Here is a 23,449-nt window from a genome sequence, read left to right as displayed (position 1 = left end):
TTACACACACACACACACATACACACACACGTATATAAATATACAGACATAGATATACAGAAATTTTAACAAATATGGGATTATAATCCTGGCCACTGTTCATATGTGTTTTCCCAGGACAATCTCCAATTATATATGTTGTCCCAGTGTAATTAATTATATCCCCTCCTTTCACCCCGATAAGTGTCCAGTTTGGACAAGAAATCACATGGTCACACTCATTGAAATGTACATACAGCACTCACCTTTGCCCTCCACCAAACTATATATATACACATAATGGCCATATTTCCATGTCTGTACATATGGATCTACTTTATTTGTTTTAGTGGCTGCATAATATTCCATAGCATGCATGTACATGACATTATTTGACCCTCCTATCGATGCAGATTTTAGGTTGTCCTCAGTTTTAAAAATAATACTGATGTTGTTGCAGTAGACATGTTCTGTTTTTTGCCTTTTCAGCATTTGGGTTGCCTTCTTTGGATCAAAGCATCTGGATTTTCTTCTCAAGAATTTACCCTTCCCCCACTCTCAGTGCCTGAGGTTCAGGTGTGGGTGACTCCAGTTCTGTCAACTCCAAGGGTGGGCAATATCCAGGTGGATAATTCAGGGATGGGACTCTTGATGCTTCATTTGGGAAAGAGAAGCTTCTTTTTTCCTACTGTTATTAAGCCAGAAGGATTTGAGCCTGGAGCTGCTGATGGCCATTTTGACACACAATGGAGAGCTTTTGCATTAGAATAAAATCAGCCTGGATGGAAATGAGGCCAGTGAATATAGGAGGCAGATTCCTGATGACTTTGTGTAAGCTCCCAGATCCTGCTAAATCCCCTAAAGCCATATTCTCTAGAGTTTTCTGTAATGTGAATCTCTAATACCTCTTCACCTTCTTGTTTGCTTGTGCAAGTTTGAGGAGGTTTTTTTGTAACTGGCAACCAAAATATTTCTGACAAAATATAACCATGATAAGCATCTTTTGTGTGTGTGTGTGTGTGTGTGTGTGTGTACATGTGTGTGTATACTCAAGAACATATACATTTCTTGAACATATGCATATACCTATATTCAAGAATGTATGCATATTTTAAATATTTTTTGTATATATATTTTGATTGTATGTATATTTTTTCATTTTAAATATTCGTTGATTTATTTTTGAGAGAGAGGGTGCAAGTCGGGGAGGGACAGAAAAAGAGGGAGAGAGAGAATCCCAAAAAAGGCTCCAGGCTGACAGTATGGAGCCAGATGTGGGGCTTGATCTCACGAACCTGTGAGATCACGATCTCAGCCTATATCAAGAGTCGGCCACTTAATCCACTGAGCTACCCAGGTGCCCCTACATGTAGCTATTCTTGAGAACAGTACTTATAGGAACATTTTTGTGTGGTCAGTACCTAAAAGTGAAATGGCTAAATAAAGAATCTTAATATATTTAAAACCATGCTCCAAAAATGTACAGATTGTCACTCCCGCCCTCACTGTTCGAAAGTGCCAGTTTCCCCCACACCTGGCAGTGGATCCTTGATGTGTATCTTATACTTCAATAAAAGGTGGTCTTCTTTTAAAGTATTTGGGTCAGAACAAAACGATTTTGGAAAAAATTTAATAGTGGGAAAGACTTCAGAACACACAGGTGAATGCTAGAAACTCCAAAATTGGTCCTGACGCAAGATATTGCAACTGCGAGAGGCCAGTTCTTCAGGCCTTTGTTACAAACCCACGGTGAAGCATCTGATATAATTGCCATTTGCATTGCCAGGAATTTAATCTCTGGACAGACACAGGAATAAAGTGAAAAATGGACCAGAAACCAACAAAGGAGGAAACTTTGGGGAGAGTTGACCACAGTGTATGTATCTTGGGGGTGATATTGTACTGTGAAGGAAGAGAATTCTGGTCATGTTCTGCACTAGACTTTAGAGAGAGATGTCTAAAAAATCTGATGAAAAGGTTCATAGGGACTCGTGGCCAAAGGCTCTTTTAGAAAGAAACACGGCGCTAGATGGGGGGGGGGGGGGGGGGGGGGGGGACTCCGGAAAATGAATTTTGAATGAAATGAAAAAGAAAGAATGAATAGGAGTGAAATGAAATGAGTAAGTAAGCAAAGTTCTGATAACCAAGCAAGGGGGCAGCGTTTAAGGAAACCTAGTCTTCTATAAAGCACCAGTGAGCTGGAGAGTCAAAGAAATTTCACCAAAGATGGCAGGGAGGGCACGTTCCCAGAAGTGGACAGACTTCTAGAATATTGCCAGAAAAGCTAAAGGCCAGAATGAGTGGAAATGTAAAAATGTATATATACCAAGAGCAATAGATTTTAAAATAGGATTTGTATTGTTCAGAGCAAGCGGATGTACAAGGAGATAATAGGTCTTCTCCTTGGGGCAGATCTTGAAGTAATTTATTCAACAAATATTTATTGTCTTCCACGAGGCTGGCACATAACAGATGTGCTGCAAATAGTTGTTGAATGAATTGGTCAATTCAAAGAGCATTAATGGCGGTCCCTGCTTCAGTGACCCTCTCTGTTGGTGGCGACACAAGGCTCATGAGCAGATGTGAGATAGGAGCTATGACTGTGGAGTTGGGGAGGGAGGAGACAAGGGAGACAGCCAGAGAAAGCTTCCTGAAGCAAAGAAGTTCCTAATCTGTCTTTGTTTTTTTTTTTTTTTTTTTTAATGTTTTACTTATTTTTTAAAGAGAGAGACACACACATTAGAGTGTGAATGGGGGAGGGGCAGAGAGAGAGGGAGACACAGAATCCAAAGCAGGCTCCAGACTCTGAGCTGTCAGCACAGAGCCTGATGCAGGGCTCGAACTCACGAGCTGTGACATCATGACCTGAGCTGAAGTCGGACGCTTAACCAACTGAGCCACCCAGGCACCCCTGTCGTGTTTTAATAAGCCCTGAGTATCTGCCTGGACCCACTGAGCATTTTTATCAGCAACTAGGAAGATAATATAGATCAGACCACATCTAAGTACTGCACCCACCTCTGGTCAGCCCTCTCCTAGGGAGACCAGGATGCTCTGGCTACCTAATTATCAGGATCCTAAATGTAGGGACTGCCTGTATTCCCATTTTGCCAATAACAAAACTGAGGCTTGGAGCAAAAGGTGATTTGCCCAAGTCATACAGCTGGGCAGTAGCAGAGTGGGGCTCATCCTACGTCAGGCAGACTCCAGAGCCAGCAATGTTACAATCACATTTCTCCTGCTTTAGATAGACAACTGGATAGATGCCCTTTGAGGTTTCTCTAGGACTCTGTGGTTCTAAATGATAGCTCCTCATCTTTAAAATTTCTCAGAACTAGGGGATCTGTTGGTCTGGATTGTTCTGCTTCCTGAACCTATAGAAGGAATTCTTTGGCTTGGGTTCTGTTGGCCTGAAGTCTACCTCTGTGTGAAAACAAAGACGATGTCTGAGTGCTTGGTGACCCTGACTGAATCAGCAGCAACAGCCCGCTGGTAAATTCATGCTTTCCACACGGCTGTACCATTTCTGCCTTGAACCCGCTGGGCCTTTGTGTCATCTATTCATTTTCTAAAATTCATTTGGGGCCAATAGTATGCTTTGTTGAGATCCAGGCTTTGTAAAATGAAGGAATTAGCTGCGATGACATTGCGTGGTCTATATTAATGAGTTATAACTGGATATCAAGTTCATTATCAAAACAAACCCCCTATTTGCCTGAAGCCCTGTGCTCTGTGTCTAGCTGGAAAGAAAGCTCCTTTTTCTTTGTTAACGCAGAAAAGCCAAGCTTCAGAAAATGGTGATTTATGCTGAAAAAGCCCTACACACCCTTAACCGACACAGCATGAATTGTGATCCTGTCATTTACAGCTGGAGACACCCTCATACTCTTCTGCTTTTGGTTTAAAACATTACCTGGGCCGCTCTGTTATCAATCTTATCCAACGATCTATTTACCTAAAGTACACAATTACAGAGCAAGTTCCATTACAAGCCCTGCAATCCAGGGCTGATGAAAGAACATTAACGAAACCGTGAGTCGGCAGGCTTGGATGCGTTAGCAATTGGTCTGAAATGCTGCCTTCCCTTGGTGTCCAAGTGGCCAGGCTGTCTAGGGCTTTTCTCCGCCCCCCCCCCCCACCTCTCTCTTTTTAAGTTTATGTATTTTGAGAGAGAAAGAGAGAGCACACATGACTTGAGGTGGGGAGGGAAGGGCCAGAGAGAGGGGGAGAGAGAATCCCAAGCAGGCTCCCAATTGTCAGCACAGAGCCCCACGCGGGGCTCGAACTCACGAACCACGAGATCTTGACCTGAGCCGAAGTCGGATGCTTAACCAACTGAGCCACCCAGGCGCCCCTCTTTTTCTCTTTTTAAACACATGAAATTGTTATAAGAATTAACAAAGCTAAAAGGAAGCATAGGAAAGAGCTAACAAATATTGTGTCAGTGTTACGATACAAAGAAGAGAGTGAGGGAAGAGGATGGGGGTGGGTAGAGAGAGACAGAGACCCACAGCTTCCAAACTTGCAGAGAAATAACTACTTTCTGGGGAGTGGCGGTTTTTGATTTTCTCTGAATTGGGGCTGGCTGCTTCGGGGGGTATCTGACCTCTGACCACCATCCCCGCCCCTTCATTGAGGGCCCTACCTTGGATTAAATTCGGGTCCTTTAGGTGCCAGAAGTGGCTATCATCCTTCACAGGCAAGTAAGGAACAATAGAGTCTGGCTTCCTTTCAAGTCAGTTTGCAGTAGGACCATGTTCTAATATCAAAAAGGAAGAAAAAGGACACTTTGTTTTGTGAGTAACCATGAGACGGCTGCATTTGATGTGACTTCTGTGGGCAATGTGACATTCTCCCCCAGGAAGCTCCTGTAACTTCTGATGAGCCCAGAAAGACTTTGGTGACAAGGAGGATGGGCTGTAGCAGTGTGGTCTGGAACTGAATTTGGAGACTTGAGGATGAAGCCGGGTCCCCATCCCAGTGGATATTAACAGCTCTGGGCCTGCAGCGGAGAGGACAAAATGGGCTTTGGAGCAAGACTGGCCTGGGTTTGAGTCTCAGCCTCTCCATCCCCCGAGTCACCTTTTGTTGTCTGAGCCTCCTCATTTTTCTTACCTGTGAAACGGAGGTGGTAACACTTCCCTCACAGGCTTGCCATATGACCTCAAGATAATGTTTGCAAATTGCCTGGCACACTGTGAACCCTCAGTACCTGGCAGGATAGCAAGATGGACTAACAGGTAGGATAGTATAGGCCGGGGAGCTGAGATACCTTGGGCATCACACTCCAAATGAAAGAGAGAAAGACCACCGTGAAGGAATCTTTGAGGTAGCTGTAGGAGAATGGGTTCCTCGATCCTTATCCACTTTGAGAATGTAAAAGCAGAGAGTGGAAAGGGAGAGAGGGATTTCTGGAAGGGATTTCTTCAACAACACATGCTGGGATGCTTTGAATCCTGACCCCAAAGGGAGGAGGATGCTTCATCTTTCACTTCAAACCCAAATGAGCAATTGGTGGGAATGCTCAGGAGCTTAGAGTGTAGATTCCCTGCAGCTGGGGGACTGGCGGGCTGGTCCCTGGCCCTTTCCTGGAAAATCCCAAGGACAGAGGCAGGCTAGGGAGTGGTCCTGGGGCTGGGCTGGATTAGCAAGTGGTGATTGTTTTTGATGGTGTGTCAAGCATGCGTGAAACCCGAGCACCAAATAGGGACACCCCAGGCAGGAATATCACCCTGGGGTTCTGCTGACAATAATTCCCACCAGAAGCCCAGGAGACTCCGGGGTCAGGAGTCCAGGTGGAGCGGACTACTGGTAAACTGGAATCTGAGGGGAGTGCCTCCAATAGACCATGGGTGGAGAGCTGGAATCATTTAGAAGGCTGCAGTAAAGAACTTCCAAAGAGCCAGCAGAAGTGCCTACAGGAGAAAAGAGCCAGCTTTAGACACCTGCTAGGTCCTAGAAGAATACCTGTGAGATCTTTCCCATGCTCCCTACTTTTCCTCCCAGCCAACACAGAATGCTAAGGAGAGAGGGGCACCTCTGTGGGTAAAGGAAGGGGCATGCTTCACACTGTCCTCCCTGGGGGCAGGTGGCCTGCAGGAAGCCGTCCTAAACCATCCTTAACAGGCAGGAGAGGAAGCACACTCTTCTCCTTGAAGGAAGGTTGACGTGTTGCTTAATACATTAATACCTAGAATCCATGCCTTTAATTTCTGAATCATGACTGTGTCTTGTGGCTTGGAGAGACCACGATGCTGGCTACCTCCCAAGGGCAAGCGGAAAAGGCACTGGATACATCGTCTTTATGCCGGGGCTGGAGAAAAGCTTCCCCTGCTGAAAATCGTTGGGCAGGGGTGGGAGGTGCAAAAATAACGTCGTGTTTTGATTAGGTCCCAAGCTTCATTCAATGGACAGGTTGCTCTCGTAATGCTGGCATTACAAAAGATGGGGTGGAGGCTTTGTGAGGGTTTTGGCAGTGGGATGGGGAGACGGGAGAGCTCAGTACAGTGCATGTTAGTTGCTGTCTTCAAGGACTTCTAGGGTGACTGGAGTATCCTTGAAACACCCCCTGGACTTTGACCTTGCCCGATGAGGACAAACTAGAAGTGAGAAGCCTGTGAGATGCAGTCAGTATTTTTTCTACTTCCCCAAAGCCCCTCCACGTAGGTGGTTTTCCTTCTTCAATGCTCTTCTTTTGAGAGTGGGGACATATTTTCCCTCAACCCATCCACCCTCAGAAAAACTCAGGCTTATTTTACAAAGTAATACATAATGGTTAAGAATAGGGGCTTTGCAGTCTGACCTGACTTGGGTTCCGATAGCAGATGGACCACTAACTAGCCGTGGGACTCTGGCCAAGTTACTTAACTTCCCTTAGCCTCAGTTTGCTCACCTGCACCATGGGATAAGTAGTGCCCACCTCTTAGCATTGTTGAGTGGATGGGATTGGATAATTCACATCAAAACTTGGCATGGAGCATGACACATAGGAAGTACTCAACCAATAATATCATTGGTTATTGGTTATTATTTCTATTAGTATCATCACAACTATATAATGTGCCATTTGTTTAATTTTAAAACATCAATGTCATTTTTAACCCCATGGAGGATACAAAAACATACTTCAATTTTGCTATCCCCAAGACAACCTTGAAAAAAAATGATTCATGAGGAGGTAGATTTCTTTCTCAATATGACATCATCAGACACACACACATGCACACACACACACACACACACACACACACACTGATGTTGCCATTACACACAACAGAATATGGGGGCAGTTGGGATGTACAGAAGGCACCAAAAGGTTGAATGGTATTAATCATAAATCAATCTCAGCTGTTATTCTGGACCCAGTTTTTATGGACATATCTGGAATCTTCACAAGATTTGATCACATTTAAGAAAAGGCAGCATCAGAGAAGTGAAGCAGATAGCCTAAGGTCACAGAGCAGGCGAGCAGCAGCAGGCTTTAAGTCCTGGATAATTCATGGCCCAGGTGCTAAGTCAGTCATGCTAAGATATGAGTTTGTCTGGGGAAGTCAAGAATTGCCCTTTATTGAGACAATTTAAATCTCAAGCCCTGGCACTGCAGAAAAGGGGGACAAGGAGGGTGATTTGTTGGTTTGAGGCATGGAGGGAAAAGGTGAAGAGGGCTAGTTAAGGCTAAAGAATCATCCGAGCTGCCTACTGTACTTCCCATGGACCCTGCAGAGAATGCTCCCCATGCTTGCCATTTTTCCATTCCATTTCCATCCCTAGGCAGATGCCACATTCATAGCTCAAATTCCTTGGTACCTGTCAACAAGCTTTGCTTCCTGAGTTTTGAAAGGCCTCTTGTAAAAGGTCTAAAAATATCGAAGAAGCAGTTTGATTAGTAGAAGATGGGATCAGCTAATAAGCAATAACAACACAGGCAACAGTCAGGCGCTAATTGCCTTGTGGGCATTTTCTTCAAGGGCCCTCGGAAATGCAACATTTTAGTCATGTTACTCTTTTGGCTGCCTTTTCCTGAATGCATAAAGACGATCATCGTGAGAGTCATCGTTTTTGGAAATGTCAGTATTTAAATGTTTTAATCCTTGATATTTGGGAGCCAATGGCTTTGATCCCCAAGTGGAAATATGAAAAGATAGCATTTAATGAGCACTTACTACATAGTAAAAAAGGGGCTTACGACATAGCTGGGGGCTTTTCTGAGCATTACCCCATTGAGGCTCCCAACAACCCTACAAAACAGGAACTGTTGTTATTTCCACACGTGAGAAAAGGAAACTGAGCCACCGGAGTGTAACTTGTCCAAGGTCACACACATAGCTAGTACTAGAATGGTGTCCGTATTTGTGAGGCGCACACACACATGCTAGGGACTAAAACATTTGTGGCCCTTGTCCAAATGGATTTACAGTTACCTGAGGGAATCCAGGTACTCAGTACCTGGAATTATCCTTGATCTTGACACTAAAGAATACTGAACTTCTATCCATTGTCAGGCATTGCAGTAGTCTCTGGGGATGGAATTGTGAGCAAGGCATGGTCCTTTCCCTCACGAAGCTCTAAGTCTTGTGGTGGGGTTGAACAAATAAACAGGCAATTATGATGCAGAGTATTTTTTTTTTTTTTTTTTTTTTGTAGAAAATAAAAAATTCAGTGGGTCAGAGCTTGGATTCAGACTGAATCCATTTAACTAGATATTTGCCCAAATTATTCAACCCAATTAAGCTGTTTACAATTATCAACATCTCAGCCACCTACAACCCAGAACCTCATTCCTCATTAGCTGGACCTGTTGTCCATTCTAACAGGTCTTGGAAGTGTATTGACCCAGGATCAAAATATGCCTTTCTTAGAAATGTGGCTTTAATTAGAAATGGCTTGTAAATCTTCATCAAAATAAACATTATTTAGAAAGAAGAGCCTCAGCCACATACAGGGATCCCTCCCCCCCCCCCCCCCCCCCCCCCCGCCCCGACTCCATCCTTCTCTGTGTTTCTCTTCCAGAACAGCTCACTAGCATATTTTAGCAAGAGCTCAAGAAAATGCAAATGTCCTTGTCTGTGGTCACGGGCACAGTCACATTCTTGTTTGCATTGCCTACAGCTAAAATTGTCACTTTCCTTTTTTTCTGTCAGATACTTCTGAATATACTCTTTATAAAAAAGAACCAACAGATGCCCCTTTTGGAGAGATATTTGTTTACTTACTACTCATTGTTACTGCAGTCAACAGGCTTATCTTAAGGGCACAGGGTCTCTCCAGTTAATCAGTCCTGAATTCAAATCCTAATGACACCAACTACTTTTCTGGGTGTCTTGGAGCAAATTACAAAACCTTTCCACACCTCAGTTTCCTTCTCTTTACAAATAAGGGTAATGATGGCATCTGCCCATGACATGAGGGATTATTTTAATAACTTATGCTAAGAACCTGATGCACTTCAAATGCTCAGTAAGTGGTAGCCATTATTTGCTCCCTAGATTCCCATGGAAGGAGGGAGACCTAAAACTGGGAGGTTAGATTTCCTGGTTCTGTAGATGAATGTGAAGAAACCAGAGAGGTTAAGTGATTTGACCAGGTAGTGGGAAGAGCTGGGATCGGAAGCCAGCCATGCCCGTCCCACCACTGTCCAGAGCTCTGGAAACATCTTGTCATGGAAAACCGGGGGGGAAAGGGTAGGGGACATTTTAGAAGGAGGAAGAAGATGAAGGAGATGGTATATTCAAAAACCAGTTTGGCTTCTGAGTAGGGGCCACATAATGAGAGTTGAGGAAGGGAAAGTTGGCAGGGACCTGATCCTGCAGAACCTTTTAAACGCCATTATAGATATTAATCTTCATTTTAAGCGCGTTGGAGGGCCACTTGATTGTTCTATCGAGTGGAGTGGCAATACCATACTTGCATTGAAAGAGAATGGGTTGGAAGAAGGTCAAATTGAAGATAATGAGGGAAGAACACCTGCCCTGAGGCAGCTGGTTGGACATAAGGGATGATGAGGAGGGTGGGGTCAAAGAGGAGGCTTGGGTTTCTGCCTGAACAACTGGTACACAATGGCATCACTTATTTAAATGGGGAATGTTGCATCATCAGAGAAGCATTCAGCTGGGGAAAGATGTTCAGGACTGTAGTAGTCTTCCAATGCCATGGCTCTCTACCGGGGATAATCTTGCCCCTTAGGGGACATTCGGCAAGACCCGGGCACATGTTTGGTTGTCACAACTTGGGGAAGGGGTTGCTACTGACATCAAAGGGACAGAGGCCAGGGATGCTACTCAACATTCTCCAATGCACAGGACAGCTCATCGGCCCCAAATGTCAACAGTGCCAAGATGGAGAAACCCTGCTCTGCTGAAGTTCAAAGCCTTGAAAGAAACAACACATTGGACCTTTCTGGTTATTGAAAGCTTTAGCGAAAATTCATGGAGCAAAATCTTCTCTAATTTGACAACTGCCCTGGGATAGAAACTTGGGTAACTTTATGTATGAAGAGGGAGAGTATGCAACAGTTTGCCTACTGGAGCTCTGAGGGAGAGCATTTCATCATACAGGGTTCCAGAAAGAACATGCTCCTTGGGGAAGCATAGTAGTACTCTGTCTTGCTTCCACCCTTATTAGAAAATAAATTCTAGGGGCGCCTGGATGGCTCCATCGGTTAAGTGTCCAACTCTCAGTTTTGGCTCAGGTCATGATCTCAAGTTTTGTGAGTTCAAGCCCTGCATCAGGCTCTGCAGTGGCAGCACAGAGCCTGCTTGGGATTCTCTCTCTCCCTCTCTATCTCTGCCCCTCCCCCATTTGTGCTGTCTCTCTCTCACAATTAACAAACTTAAAAAAAATTTTTTTTAAATAAATTAAAAAGAAGAAAAATTCTAGCTTTGGTTTAGTGTCTCGTATTACTCAACCTCTTTCCAGCCAATGTTGAGGATTCAGACCAGATAGCTTCTCTGTGCATTTCTTCCCATGATAGAATTTGTTTCTATCTCCAAGCTCCTATATATTTTTTGCTTTTCTTTTTGGTACTTCTTTTTTTTTTTAATTTTTAAAACAAAAATTTTTTAATGTTTATTTTTGAGAGAGAGAGAGAAAGAGAGAGTGCGAGCTGGGGAGGGGCAGAGAGAGAGAGGGAGACACAGAATCTGCAGCAGGCTCCAGGCTCCAAGCTGTCAGCACAGAGCCTGACATGGGGCTCAGACCCACAAACCATGATATCATGACCTGAGCCGAAGTTGGATGCTTAACCGACTGAGCCACCCAGGTACCCCTCTTTTTGGTACTTTTTATTTGCTGTCTTGATTCATGGATGTTTATGAATTGGTTCTCCAGTGGAATTGTGAGTTCCTTGAGAGAAGTCCCCAGGTCTGACCCCCTAAGCATCTGTCATGGTAGGCGTTAAATATACACCCCGGAAGGTGACCCTGCGCATGTAACCAGGCTACTGTGGGACATTATTCTGTCTTTTCTACCACTGAGCTACCATGAACCTCTTCAAGCCGCTGACAATGCTGAACCCACCCCAGAAACCATCCCAGCAGTATAATCTTCTCACTTTGTGATACCCAGAAACCCCGAGGCACTTCTGGACATGCACGCCGATCGCCAGACGTGACTAATTCTCGAGTTATTAAATAAAACTAGTGATTGCATAAATTCCAATTTAGGCAGAAATACATTCGATCGAAATTGAGCCCTACAAGAAATTTTCTGAGCAGAGTTTGAAAACAGGAATTTAGAAGGGAAAAATGCCACCATCTCAGGATAGAAGGTATCCTATTACCACCCATTATGATTTTGAATGTAGCTGTCAGAAAGATCTCCGAGAAAACTATGTTGGTTTATTCAGTCCAAGAAAGGTTTAATTGGCTTCTGTCAGATTTCATGTAAGTGCTTACTTCCCACCAAACCCTGCATGGATTCTGAATTTAACAGCTCACAGCTGAGTATTTGGAGGCTGCAGTGGGTGGGTGGGGGGTTGGGGGGGTGGGGATGTTGATAGGGGGTTGGGGACAGGGCTCCTTCCACAGATGTGTAAAGACTTGTCTAACTGGAGTTTCCTCAAGCTCCCCTCCCTCAAACAGCGAACCAGATGGGAGTCACAGTAATAACAATGGCACAGGTTCTGCTGTCCCAACTCTCTCTCTCTTCCTGTTTTTCTTGTAAGTACATGTTTTTTCAGAGTTTCCAGAAGCGTGTCCCATAGGATTGCCTCTTTTCACTTCTGTATCCCCAACACCTAGCATCATGGTTGGCATATACAAATACTCCTTGAAGGAACGAATTCTTCCGTTGAGGGCCTCTACCCTTCCCCTGCCCCCAGAGCCTCACAGTCACTGGGTTGCTTGGGTCCACCAGTATCTGAGTTTTTGGGAAATCATTTGTGATTCACAGCCACTGATGATTACTCCAACCGATACCTATTTCCCATTCTTTCATCTCTCCTTTGCCCCTGCTTTCCATGCTGTTAGATACACACTTTCCCAGCCATTCTTTTTTAATTTTTAAATGTTTATTCATTTAAAAAAGTTTTTTTAATGTTTATTTACCTTTGAGAGAGACAGAGTGAGAGTAGGGGAGGGGCAGAGAGAGAAGGAGACACAGAATCCGAAGCGGGCTCCAAGCTCTGAGCGGGGGCTCGAACCCTGAGATCGTGACCTGAGCTGAAGTCAGATGCTTAACCAACTGAGCCACCTAGGCGCCCCTCCCAGCCATTCTTGCAGTTAGAAAGGGCAGGCGACACTGTTCTGGCAAATGGAGCATAAGAGGAAAATAGGAAAGTTCTTGGAAAACCTTCATTTGCCTCATAAAAGGGACGAAGGTAGTAACCCACAGTCTCCACTTTTACCTCTTTCTGCTGGGGTAGGAATGGGACATCTGGAGCTGGGGCAGCCATTCTATGACCATGAGGGGAAGACACTCGCCATTTCCTACATTAATTAGCAAGCTTCTGAACCAATACTAGTAGGCATTCACCTCCAGATTTCTTACATGAGAAAAATAAATTCATATTTGTTTATGTCACTGCTTTTCAGTTTTTCTCTTACTTGTAGCCCAAAATGATCCTAATTGATACATAGAGTTTTCCTTTTTTTTTTTTTTTTTTTTTCTCACTTCTTTCTGGTTCTCCATCGGATTCAAACATGAGTAATGGGCTTGGGCTGAGAGTTAAATCCAAGAAATGCAAACTATAGAGACACCTCCTTTTCTACAACCAGGGTTTTTAACTGGGTCATGCATTTCTGCCACCAGAACAAATTTTCTCCTGCAAGGCACCTCATCCTTCATGCAGATACACTCTCATGCCAGTTCTAAAAATCATCCCTAGACCCACTTCTTCCCTTCTACCCTTAAGCTGGCACTTAGCCTCACTAATGATGGCCCCAGTGCGTGACTTGTCAGCTTCCTCCAGACTTCATATCTGGGCTGGCCGAGTCTTCAAAGTGGTGATGGTGGCACTCCCATCCAGTCGGAGGACAGAGAGGGGCACTGGTAATAACTACCACCATCCCTTACAGGGTTGGGGGAGGGCTAACTGTGTCCTGATATCGTGCTCAGTATTTCACATGCATTATTTTATTTGAACCTGCCAAAACATCGATGCAGTAGACCCTATTATAATTCAGCCCATTTCCCAGAACCTCCTACTTAAGACTGTCAGAGAGGGGATTTGAGCGCACCTTTGTATGACCTCCAAGGCAGAGCTCCTACCTAGTCACTAAGCTAATATCACATCAACTAGACTCTTTGCTGTGTTTCTTCCGCCCTCCCCACCTCTTCCCCACACTGAGCAGTTGCCTCTTTGCAGCTGAGACAAAGAGCTTGCTTCATTTTGTCCAGCACAAAGAAAGTGCCTATCGCTCTTCCTGTGTCAGGAGGTAATGAACACGCACCTTCCCCACAATTTATCCTGGAGGGGAACTCACTGTCACATTGACCTGCAATTAGACACAGCAAGATTCACCAAGGCAGGCATTACCAGTCTGTAGCATCGGCATTGGGGCAGAAAGAAAAACAACACAACAAAGCAACTTGAATTCTGCAACTGTCTCCTGCATATAACAATGGAGCCAGAAGAATCCCTTGGAGAGAGAAAAGGACTGGTTGGTATTTCCCTGGCCTAAGTCATGAGTTGTATAAAAATGAAGGCGCAGCTGGTGGGATTCTTCAGAATTGAATCTCAAGTGGTCATGAGAGCTTTTATTCTATTTTGGTTTTGTTTTTTGTTTTTTGTTTTGTTTTCTGTTTTGTTTTGTTTTTTTCCATCGCAATCAGTGATTCAGGGCAGGGGGCGTGGTCTCTGTGATTAGAGGCCAGAGAAATCACCCAGCGCTGAGCCCACTTCCAACAAAGAGGGGTGATGCGTCGCCACTTACCTCTACAGGCCACAGTGCCCCCCATCTGGACAAGGGGGAAAATCATTTCATGTTTGCAGCTGGAAACGTCTTCTGTGGAAAGTCCAGGTTTCTCTTGTTGGGGGATCTCTTTCTAAAACATGTTAGTTCTCCTTTTCTGATTCCAGGCAGCCCCCCCGGGTGTACCCTGGGCTGGGCTCCTGAGACCTTCTCTGGGCATTTCTGTTCTCATCACAGGGGTTGGGGCGGGGGGGTGCGGAGGCGGAGGTAGGACGGTAGGGAGTGGAGGGGCGGGCAGAGATGCTTGGGCCAAGCTTGGGCCAAGCAATACTCTCTATACCTGGGATTCTGCTTCATTTGCCCCCTTCTCCCTTCTCAGCAGAGAACCAGACCCTGGGGCTCTTCCAGCCTCAGTCTACCCAGGTGCAAAAGGGGGTTAATAACAACCCCTCTATCCTAGAGCCGATAGAGGATGAAACAAAAGCCATCATGGCTAACATTTCATGGTATTTACTCTGTGCCAGGCTCTGTTCTAAGAGCTTTGCCCACATGAGCTCATCTAATCCCCACAACACCCTATGACAGGGGAGCATTTTTAGCTGTCTCATCTATTCTGAGATGCACATTTTATTTTCACATTTTAGCAACTCTGAAACTGGGGCACATCTTATAATGGAAAGTAGGTTATAGTTTAATCAGTAGAGTTTTCTTTCTTAGTGGCACAAAACAAAATTACGACACCTCTTGAAATGGAAGGCGTCTTAGATTAGATAAAATGCGACATCCCCGTGAAACTGAGGCTCAGAAAACTGATTTGTTCAAGGCCACGCAACTGGTAAGTGGCAAAGTCGGGGTTTGAGCTCATGTTGTTTGCTGAAGAAACGTCTCTTTAAGTCACTAAACTATGATAGGAGTAGAGTGCCCAGGATGATTACTGGCTGTTTCAGGATCTGCCCAAATTAGGGATCCTTCTTTTCCCACTGGGTGTTTAATCTCAGCGAGGTAGACCCTTCAGGCACCAAGAGACAGAGCTTGTCTAAAGGATTCCACAACTTAATCGTTTTTGCCAAAATGCCATTTCTGCATTTCCATTCTGCAACGTGGAGGGGTGCGTGCTAAGTGCCCTTCTTCTTTTAGCTCCCTTTCAGGGAAGAAAATGTATGTCCACGGTAATCTGCACATGCCCTGCTCCCTCCCTTCCCATGGCTAATCCCATTAAACTTCTCTTCTGCTTCCTTGAAAAACAAAGGGACAAGGAACTCCCTAAAAGATTAGGGAGCCCTGTGTAAGGGCGAGCTACAAGGTTTCCTCAACAAAAGCCATTCAAGCAGAGGATTTGCATATATTATTCATATTTTTAAAAACTACAGGAAGACACTGGGCGAGGCAGGGTGTCACTGTAACATTAGTTATGACATAGCAACTTCCATTCTGTGAGAAGGAAAATACCTAGCTTCGGAGGGCTTCGGGACCCTTTTCGGGGGGGGGGGGAGGTCTCTGCATGTCATTACACTAGAGCATGGTGGACCCGTAGTCAGTGGTATTACGTATTACCACGCAGCCCAGCGTGGCCTCATCCTTCTCCTCTGAGAAACCAGATCCTTCCTCAATCACTCCTCATTAGACACTTACCTGGCTGCCTGGCATTTGTTATCCTTTGTCTATATGTCACCCTCTGCCCCCCAAATAAACCCGAAAGTTATCTGAAGCCAGGGCCCACACTTACACCTTCATTTTGTATACCCTTGTGGTGTATGCTAACCTCTATCACTGCCGGATTAGCGTGGGGAGGCGGGGAGCGCTGGAACCCTGGAGAAAGATCCAAGTTCAAATCTGTTCCCTGCTGGCCAGTGTCCTTGGATAAGGGACCTGTTTTCCCTGGGCTTCCACGTTGCCATCTATCTTGTGAGGAGGTAACAGTTCACCCTGATGTGTTGTAGACGGTTCTGAAAGATCTAGCTTAGGACCTGGCACATGGTAAATACTCAAGACGCGCTGACTATTACCATCGTTATTAACGTCACTGCAATTATTACTGGTTTGATTGGGTTTGGCACCATAAGTTGATCCCAATTTGTACATATTTTCTTTGTGGCTTGGCACATTCTAGTTAACCTCACTTAGGGTAACCAACGCTTTACGGTATCTCTAAAATGTTGCAATTTCTACAAGTATGATAATTCAGATGTGAGCCAGTGACACCCTAGAGTCTTCATTATTTCCTAGAAAGTGGGGCAGGGGCAGCGGGATTTCAATGAAGCTTTTGTGCCTAAAGTCTTAGTTTACCCAACAGTTCCCTGGAAACCTTCTTCCCTTTTCTTGACCTTCCTGGTTCCACCAACCCTCTTCCAAGAAAGACATGGTCATTCCAACCTCTGTACCTCCCTCTACTTTTCTCATCTCTCTGTCCCAAGATGGAAAACTCTACTGCATTTACTTGGATACATGGGTTCTTCCCTCTGCAAATCTGACACACACGTGCACGCGCATGCACACACACACACACACACACACGTCCGAGTTAGCTGTCCTCTGCATTCTCACAACACCCAATGATGCTTTTCACTTTGCATTGCAATTATCTGTTTCTTATCTTCCACTTCCCATCCCAAACATACACACTATAGATTATGAAATTTTTAAAGGCAAGTCCCATTTGTTACAAGAGCAGGTGGTTAGCACATAACAGGTTCAATAAATGTTTGCCAAATGAATGAAATAACAATATAACTAAGTTCTAAGGAGGGTTCACTGTGTGCCAAGAACTGTTCTAGGAGCTTCAGATAGATCATTTAATGCTCACCAGTGATCTCATGAGAAGGCATAACCATACCCGCCTCTGACAGATGGTAACACTGAAGCAGAGATGTTCTGCAAGTTGCCCAAGGTCCACAAGGCTGCTAAGAGGCAGATCCAGGGCTCAAACCCAGGCTGTTTGGGTCCACTGCCCACAACCCCTCTACTTCTGAAAAGTCCACCTCACTCATTCTCCTCACCCCCTCTCCCGGCCCCTGCTAAAGAAGTTCAGTCCCCGAGAGGACTGCTCTGGATGGAACTTCTGTGTAGGCTTTTGAGATGAAAGGAGATAGATGAGAACTGCATCTTGCAGAGCGAGCTCACTGAGAGAGCAGAACAATGGGGGGTGCATACAGATGTGGTAATTCTTGGAAGGTAGGAGCTCAGGAGCACTTTGGGCCACCACATAACCATGGGTGAGTTTTAAGCTCTCCTTTGGGCACTGACTTCTCCCCAGGCCCTCCTTCCTGGGGCAGGGTTCTGAGGCATAAGATACCCCACAGTGGGCCGGGGTTGCCTGTGACCCCCTCTCCCACGGTTCACCTATCTCAGTCATTCAGTGGTGATATACAGGTTTGCAGATACAATAACAAAGACACAGTTACCAAAGACAGAACTGGCCTACCCAGTTATGATCCTTTGAAAACAGAAACACTTGACTGTGGCCATTACATACATATTCATGATTTTTTTTCAAATCAACAGCAGTATTTCATGTCACATAAACACATTATCAAGTGTTTGGATCATGTTAACCAATTTCCACATCTCCTTAGTCTTAACACTGTTTCTGCCTAGTTGAAATTCCTGTTGTCACTTTGCAGACACGAGGAAATAAAGGCTCAGGGATGCTAAGCAACTTATCTTATGTCAACAGTTTGCGAGTAGCAAAGTCAAGCTTCAAAACCGAAAGTTTGACTTCGCATTCTTTCCATAAGAGAGAGGATGTGCACGTACCCCGAGCCCAGTGGATCTCTGAAAATAATTTCTGCAATGGCAAACCTACAATTCATCTTAATTTTTTTCTGATGTTCTACAGTGTCACTGCTGATTTATTCTATCATTTTGGAATTACTGGCTAATAGGATGGCCCAGCTCGGTGTTCTGGCTGGCGTTTTCATTCTTTACGAGAAACCAACCATTGATAGCAACAGGGATGTGTCTCGACAATTTAATTACACCATGACTCCTCTCTTCCCCTGTCTCTTGTTGGCCTGAAGGCTAATTCCTATATCACTTGGTCTTGAAAACATGATTGGTTTTGGCAGAGAGGGGAGACCTACCTGTGTTAGATGTTCTGAGGCATAAAAGGGCCAGAGGGCCCCTGCGTTGGGGACGCTTTGCACCTTCTTGGTGGCTGGTATTTTGGTCATCTTGGTAATCCCTCAGGTGTGGCCTGTGCCCCCTAAAGAGAGGTTCCCCTCCCCCGAATCTTCTCCTTCAGCAGCCACTGGTGTGAGAGGCTCCAGCAGTTTCTCCCTGATTTCCAATGCCAATTACATAGACTCCAAAGAGGCTTCTGACCCAGGAGTAAGGAGGCAGGTCATCTGGGTTTCCCATAAACAGGATAAGGAGGTCCAGACTGGGTAGAATCAGGCAAGCTTGGAATTATTCACTTCTTAGAAAGTCACAAACTTTCACGAACGTTCCCTCTCTTTGGAAGGGGATATCTTTCTCTCTTATAAACGAAAATAAAATACGAGGTAAAAAAAATAAAACTCCACTGATAAAGTCTGAAGGGAGCCCACAGAGGGGCCCCCAGATCCCTATCTTAAGGCGGCCCCAGTGTGAGGCTCAGGTTCCCAACGCTAGGGAGAGAAAATCGGCTAACTGCAAGGCCGGGGCCAACTCGGTTGCCTGGCAACGAGACGCCGTGGAGGACTTCCTCATTGGTTGGGATTGGTGGGGGCGGGGTCGCGAACTCAGGAGTTGCAGGGAAGATGGCTGGGCGCTGGCGACTGGCCAGGGAGCCACATTCTCCCAACTCTGGTTTCTCCTCTTAGGTCTGAGGACCTTAACCCTTTCTCTCCGTCTAACTACAAGAGACTCCTTACTTCTAAACTCTGCTCTGTCCTGCCAGTAACCCACTAGTGATTTCTTGTGCCTTGGGTTGGATACCTCAGTGTGTGTCTTTAGCCCCACAGTTACTTTACCTTGAGAAGCATATTTCCCTCCTGTTTCCACCTGACACACTCCTACTCACACTTCAAAGCCCCCACATATATACATACATGCACACACACATGTATACATCTAAGGAGTGTTTGGAATGTGCTAGACATTGCTCTGTTTTACATATATTGGCTCATTGTCTGCAGCACATCTTTAAGGAAAATATTTTATTACCTTATTTAATGGTCTAGGAAGCTGAGGCTCAGAGAACTTGAATGACATGCTTCAGGTCACACAAAGTGGCTGAGCTGGGATTCAAAAGCGCGACTTGTTTGAGTCTAAAACCCAAGCTCTTAACCACTTAGCTGTGTGACCCAGGATACGATCCCTAAACTCTGCTGATCCTTGGCTTCCATATCTTTAAAATGGGAAGAATCACTTTTGTACAGATTGCCAAGGATTAAAACAGATAATGTATAGGGGCGCCTGGGTGGCGCAGTCGGTTAAGCGTCCGACTTCAGCCAGGTCACGATCTCGCGGTCCGTGAGTTCGAGCCCCGCGTCGGGCTCTGGGCTGATGGCTCAGAGCCTGGAGCCTGTTTCCGATTCTGTGTCTCCCTCTCTCTCTGCCCCTCCCCCGTTCATGCTCTGTCTCTCTCTGTCCCAAAAATAAATAAACGTTGAAAAAAAAAATTAAAAAAAAACAACAAAAAACAGATAATGTATATAAAGGCTGAGCATGTGAGGAATCCTAGTCAAGTGGCAACTATTATGATTATTTCCTGACATCCCATCCCCAGAAAGAATTACTCATTTTTACATGTAGTGTTCATTTCACAGCTGATATTAATACTAATATTTATCGATAATTCGCCTGGTGCCAGGTGCTCCGCTAAGCACTTTCCATACATTAATTTATTTAATTCTTCCAATAACCCCATGGGGTAGGTTCTCAGCTTGCAGAAGATTTATTGCACAAGTTCTGATTTGCATGCTTTATCCTTGGCATTATTTCACGTGAAATCAATCTAATTCATGTTTTATCTCTAAACCTTGGGCTTCTGCAGGTTGTGATGTCACATGATAATGACCTCAGTTTCTCTCTTTTTTTTAAATTTTTTAAATGTTTATTTATTTTTGAAGGAGAGAGAGTGTGTGGGTGGGGGAGGGGCAGAGAGAGAGGGAGACACAGAATCTGAGGCAGGCTCCAGGGTCTGAGCTGTCAGCACAGAGCCCGACGTGGGGCTTGAACTCACAAACCGCGAGATCATGACCTGAGCCGAGTCGGACGCTTAACCGACTGAGCCACCCAAGCGCCCCTACCTCAGCTTCTCTTTAGAAGGAGTCCTCTGCCAGATGACCCTCTATTCAATACACAGTGCCCCGCCCCACATCTCTAGATGCTGATGCTTGGAAGTCATTATTTTCTGGCCACTGTAGGAAGACTGAGTCTGACTTTCCCTTTCACGGGAACTTTTGGTCTTCCTGCTTCCGTTGTGGGCAGCATTAAGCAATCCGAAAGTGCTTTCAGAAAGATGCAGACAAACTAGGGATGCCTCGGTGGCTCAGTCAGTTCAGCGGCCGACTCCTGATTTGGGCTCAGGTCATATCTCTAAGTTCATGAGACTGAGCCCCACTGACAGCGTGGAGCCTGCTTGGGATTCTCTGTTTCTCTCTCTCTCTTCCCCTTTCCCGCTCATGATCTCTCTCTCTCTCTCTCAAAATGCATACATAAACATAAAAAAGGAAACAAAGATGCAGATAAACTGAATTGTATTCAGTAGATGGGGCTGGGGATGAGATGGGATGAGAAAGCAAAATGGGATGGAAATGTTCATAGAGCTTTGAGGGGCAGGCTCGGTGGAGAAGGACTCAACAAGTTCTGTCTGAGTCCAAAGAGTAGGAAGAGGTTTGGGCTTAATATGAGGAAATACACATCAGAGAACCATTTTAAGAGGCATAAACTCTAGAGCCGGACTGATTTGGGCATTGAGCAGCCTCAGAGGTAATCTGTGATGAAAACCAAATGGATTGTCCATGTGAAGCACCATGCCTAGCAGAAAGGAAGTGCTCAGTTAAGTGTCAGCTCTCCTTTCTTTTGGTGTTAATGGCCACCTGTCAGAGCTATGTGACACCTGGAAGTAGAAATGGCTCTGGAATTGAAAAGACGTGTGTTCAAATCTCGGCTCTGCCATGGACTCGTGATGAGATCCTGGTCAAGGGATTTTACCTCTCCTAGCCTCAACTTCACCACATATATAAATAGTGATGGTTATGCCCACCTCATACAGTTGGGATCACTAAGTGAAATAATGAAATGTATAGAGCCTAGTACCCCATACAGGCTTGAGACATGCTATTTCCCTTTTCTGTTTATGAAGGGGTGTGTTCCATAGGGAGCGAATGAGCTCCCCAGCACTACAGGGATTCAACTAAATAAAGTCATATTCTGAGCCACTAGGGGTTAAGACTTTAACATATGAATTTGAGGGAGGGAGGAGGTCCCCAAACTACCCGTACCACGGAGTTACCTCAAATTAGCTCATACAGTGTTGGATAGATGTTACATTGTTTCCCTCAAATATTTAAGATATCCCTATCCTCTGCTATGGATTTTCTGTGGCACCCTGGGGTGCCTCAGTGCGCACCACAGGACCAGAGGTCTGTTTTCTCTCTGAACTGAGCAGCCTTGGATGTGCAAGAAGTTAAAACCCACAGGAGTCGATGGAAAAGGGTGATGAGCAGGAGTTTGTGGTTAATACCTCACCCGCTCGCCCCTCAGGTAGGTAGGACATCTCTGGAGTGTGCTCCATATTCCCCAGAGGTCTCCTTCGGGACTAACTTGCCTATGGTAGATGCCTGTTCATGGATGACCCAGTGTTGGCTTCTTCCCTTTCCCTGTTTCGCTTCCCCACCCCCTTGAGGTACTGCTTGGATGGCCCCCCAAGTAAATCGCCTCTATCCAAACTCCTGTGCTGGGTCTGCTCCTGGGGAACCTGACGTAGGTCAGTGTGGACGGCAATAACCAGGGAGGTCAGGGCGTCCCCCTCATCTTGTTGCGTGGACCTACCACCTTCTTTGACCACCTTGCCCCAAATCTCTTTCTGGCTGTTGTGCTTGTCGGTATCCCAAAGAGTTTTCTTTCTATTCTCCACAGCCCGAACACACCGAGAGGCCGACATGTTTTCAGATATGCAAATACGTCTCCCAACAGTGAAATATTTGACAACTGAGATATGAAGTGATTGTTTAATTCTTAATTCCTGGTTGATTTATGCAAAATATGAACGGAAAGACGTGGAGCGACAGGCACTCTCTTCCTCCCAATTTGCCAAAAAAGAAAGGCATCTGAAGGGATTAAAAATAGACGTATCCAGTGGAAGCAACATTTTGGGAATGTGTCGGATGCCAGCTGGGGTAGTTGAAGTGAAATCTCAGAATCTGCTATGCACTCGAATTTCAGTAAGGAGTACATATGTTTGGCATTAAAAACCTATTGGAAAAGTCATTGTTTTCTGAATATCTTTAATATACTTTTCTGTGTTGCATCTAGCACCCAAAGAACTCCTTCTGGGTATTTTTACTGAAATGCCAGCACCGGATTTACAAATTATGGGGCCCAGAGCAAAAGTAAAAGTGGGGGCTCCCCTGACGCCCGATAGCTGGCAACCTATTGACTAATTGCTGCCAGGACGAAATATCACCGGATAATGTGTATTTGCACCACCTCTGAGGACCCTGTATTTCATTCTGTTCAAGAAGGATTACCGCTTGCTACATTGACCCTTGGGAGCCCTGTGGTCCCACGGCCCATTCCTACCTTATCCTCCAGACCGCACCCGGAAGGGGGGCGGTGAACGTGGACCTTTGTAAATGAGGACGAAAAAATGCGGTGTTTATGACCTTCTCTTGCTCTTTCTTTCTTTGCTTTGGTATAACAGGTGCGGTCGTGGGGGAAGTAGAGTCGCCTCCAGGAGTATTCTTAGTGAATTTCCCCCGCTGGATTCTAGGATGTGGCCCCAGCTCCCTCCGTGACTAATGCTTTCCATTTATTCATGCTTCATGTCACAGCGGGCAGGGCTGCTGCAGGACAGGTCGGAATTACGGAATTATTAATCCCGTTTTACAAAGGAGGAAACTGAAGCTCTGGGGGTTTGGCACTTTGTTAGTGGTGGAGATTGCCGGAGACTAACCCAGTTTTAGGGCTGAGAATTC

The 23,449-nt window shown here is 45.3% G+C and overlaps 1 protein-coding gene across 1 annotated transcript in view; it reads right to left on the bottom strand.

The window, feature by feature from the left end:
- Positions 1–18,960, bottom strand: part of CCDC60 (coiled-coil domain containing 60) — a 168,611-nt gene extending 149,651 nt beyond the window's left edge. Inside the window, exon 1 of the mRNA XM_045457737.1 lies at positions 18,407–18,960. Within this exon, the coding sequence (XP_045313693.1) occupies positions 18,407–18,496 (90 nt within the window). The 5' untranslated portion in view covers positions 18,497–18,960. The remainder of the gene's footprint in view (positions 1–18,406) is intronic.
- Positions 18,961–23,449: the final 4,489 nt, after the last annotated feature.

The sequence above is a fragment of the Leopardus geoffroyi genome, chromosome D3 (assembly GCF_018350155.1).
Source record: "Leopardus geoffroyi isolate Oge1 chromosome D3, O.geoffroyi_Oge1_pat1.0, whole genome shotgun sequence".
NCBI classification, from domain to species: Eukaryota; Metazoa; Chordata; class Mammalia; order Carnivora; family Felidae; genus Leopardus; species Leopardus geoffroyi.
The sequence above is the reverse complement of the archived record's forward strand: the minus strand, read 5'-3'. Positions and strand labels throughout refer to the sequence as shown.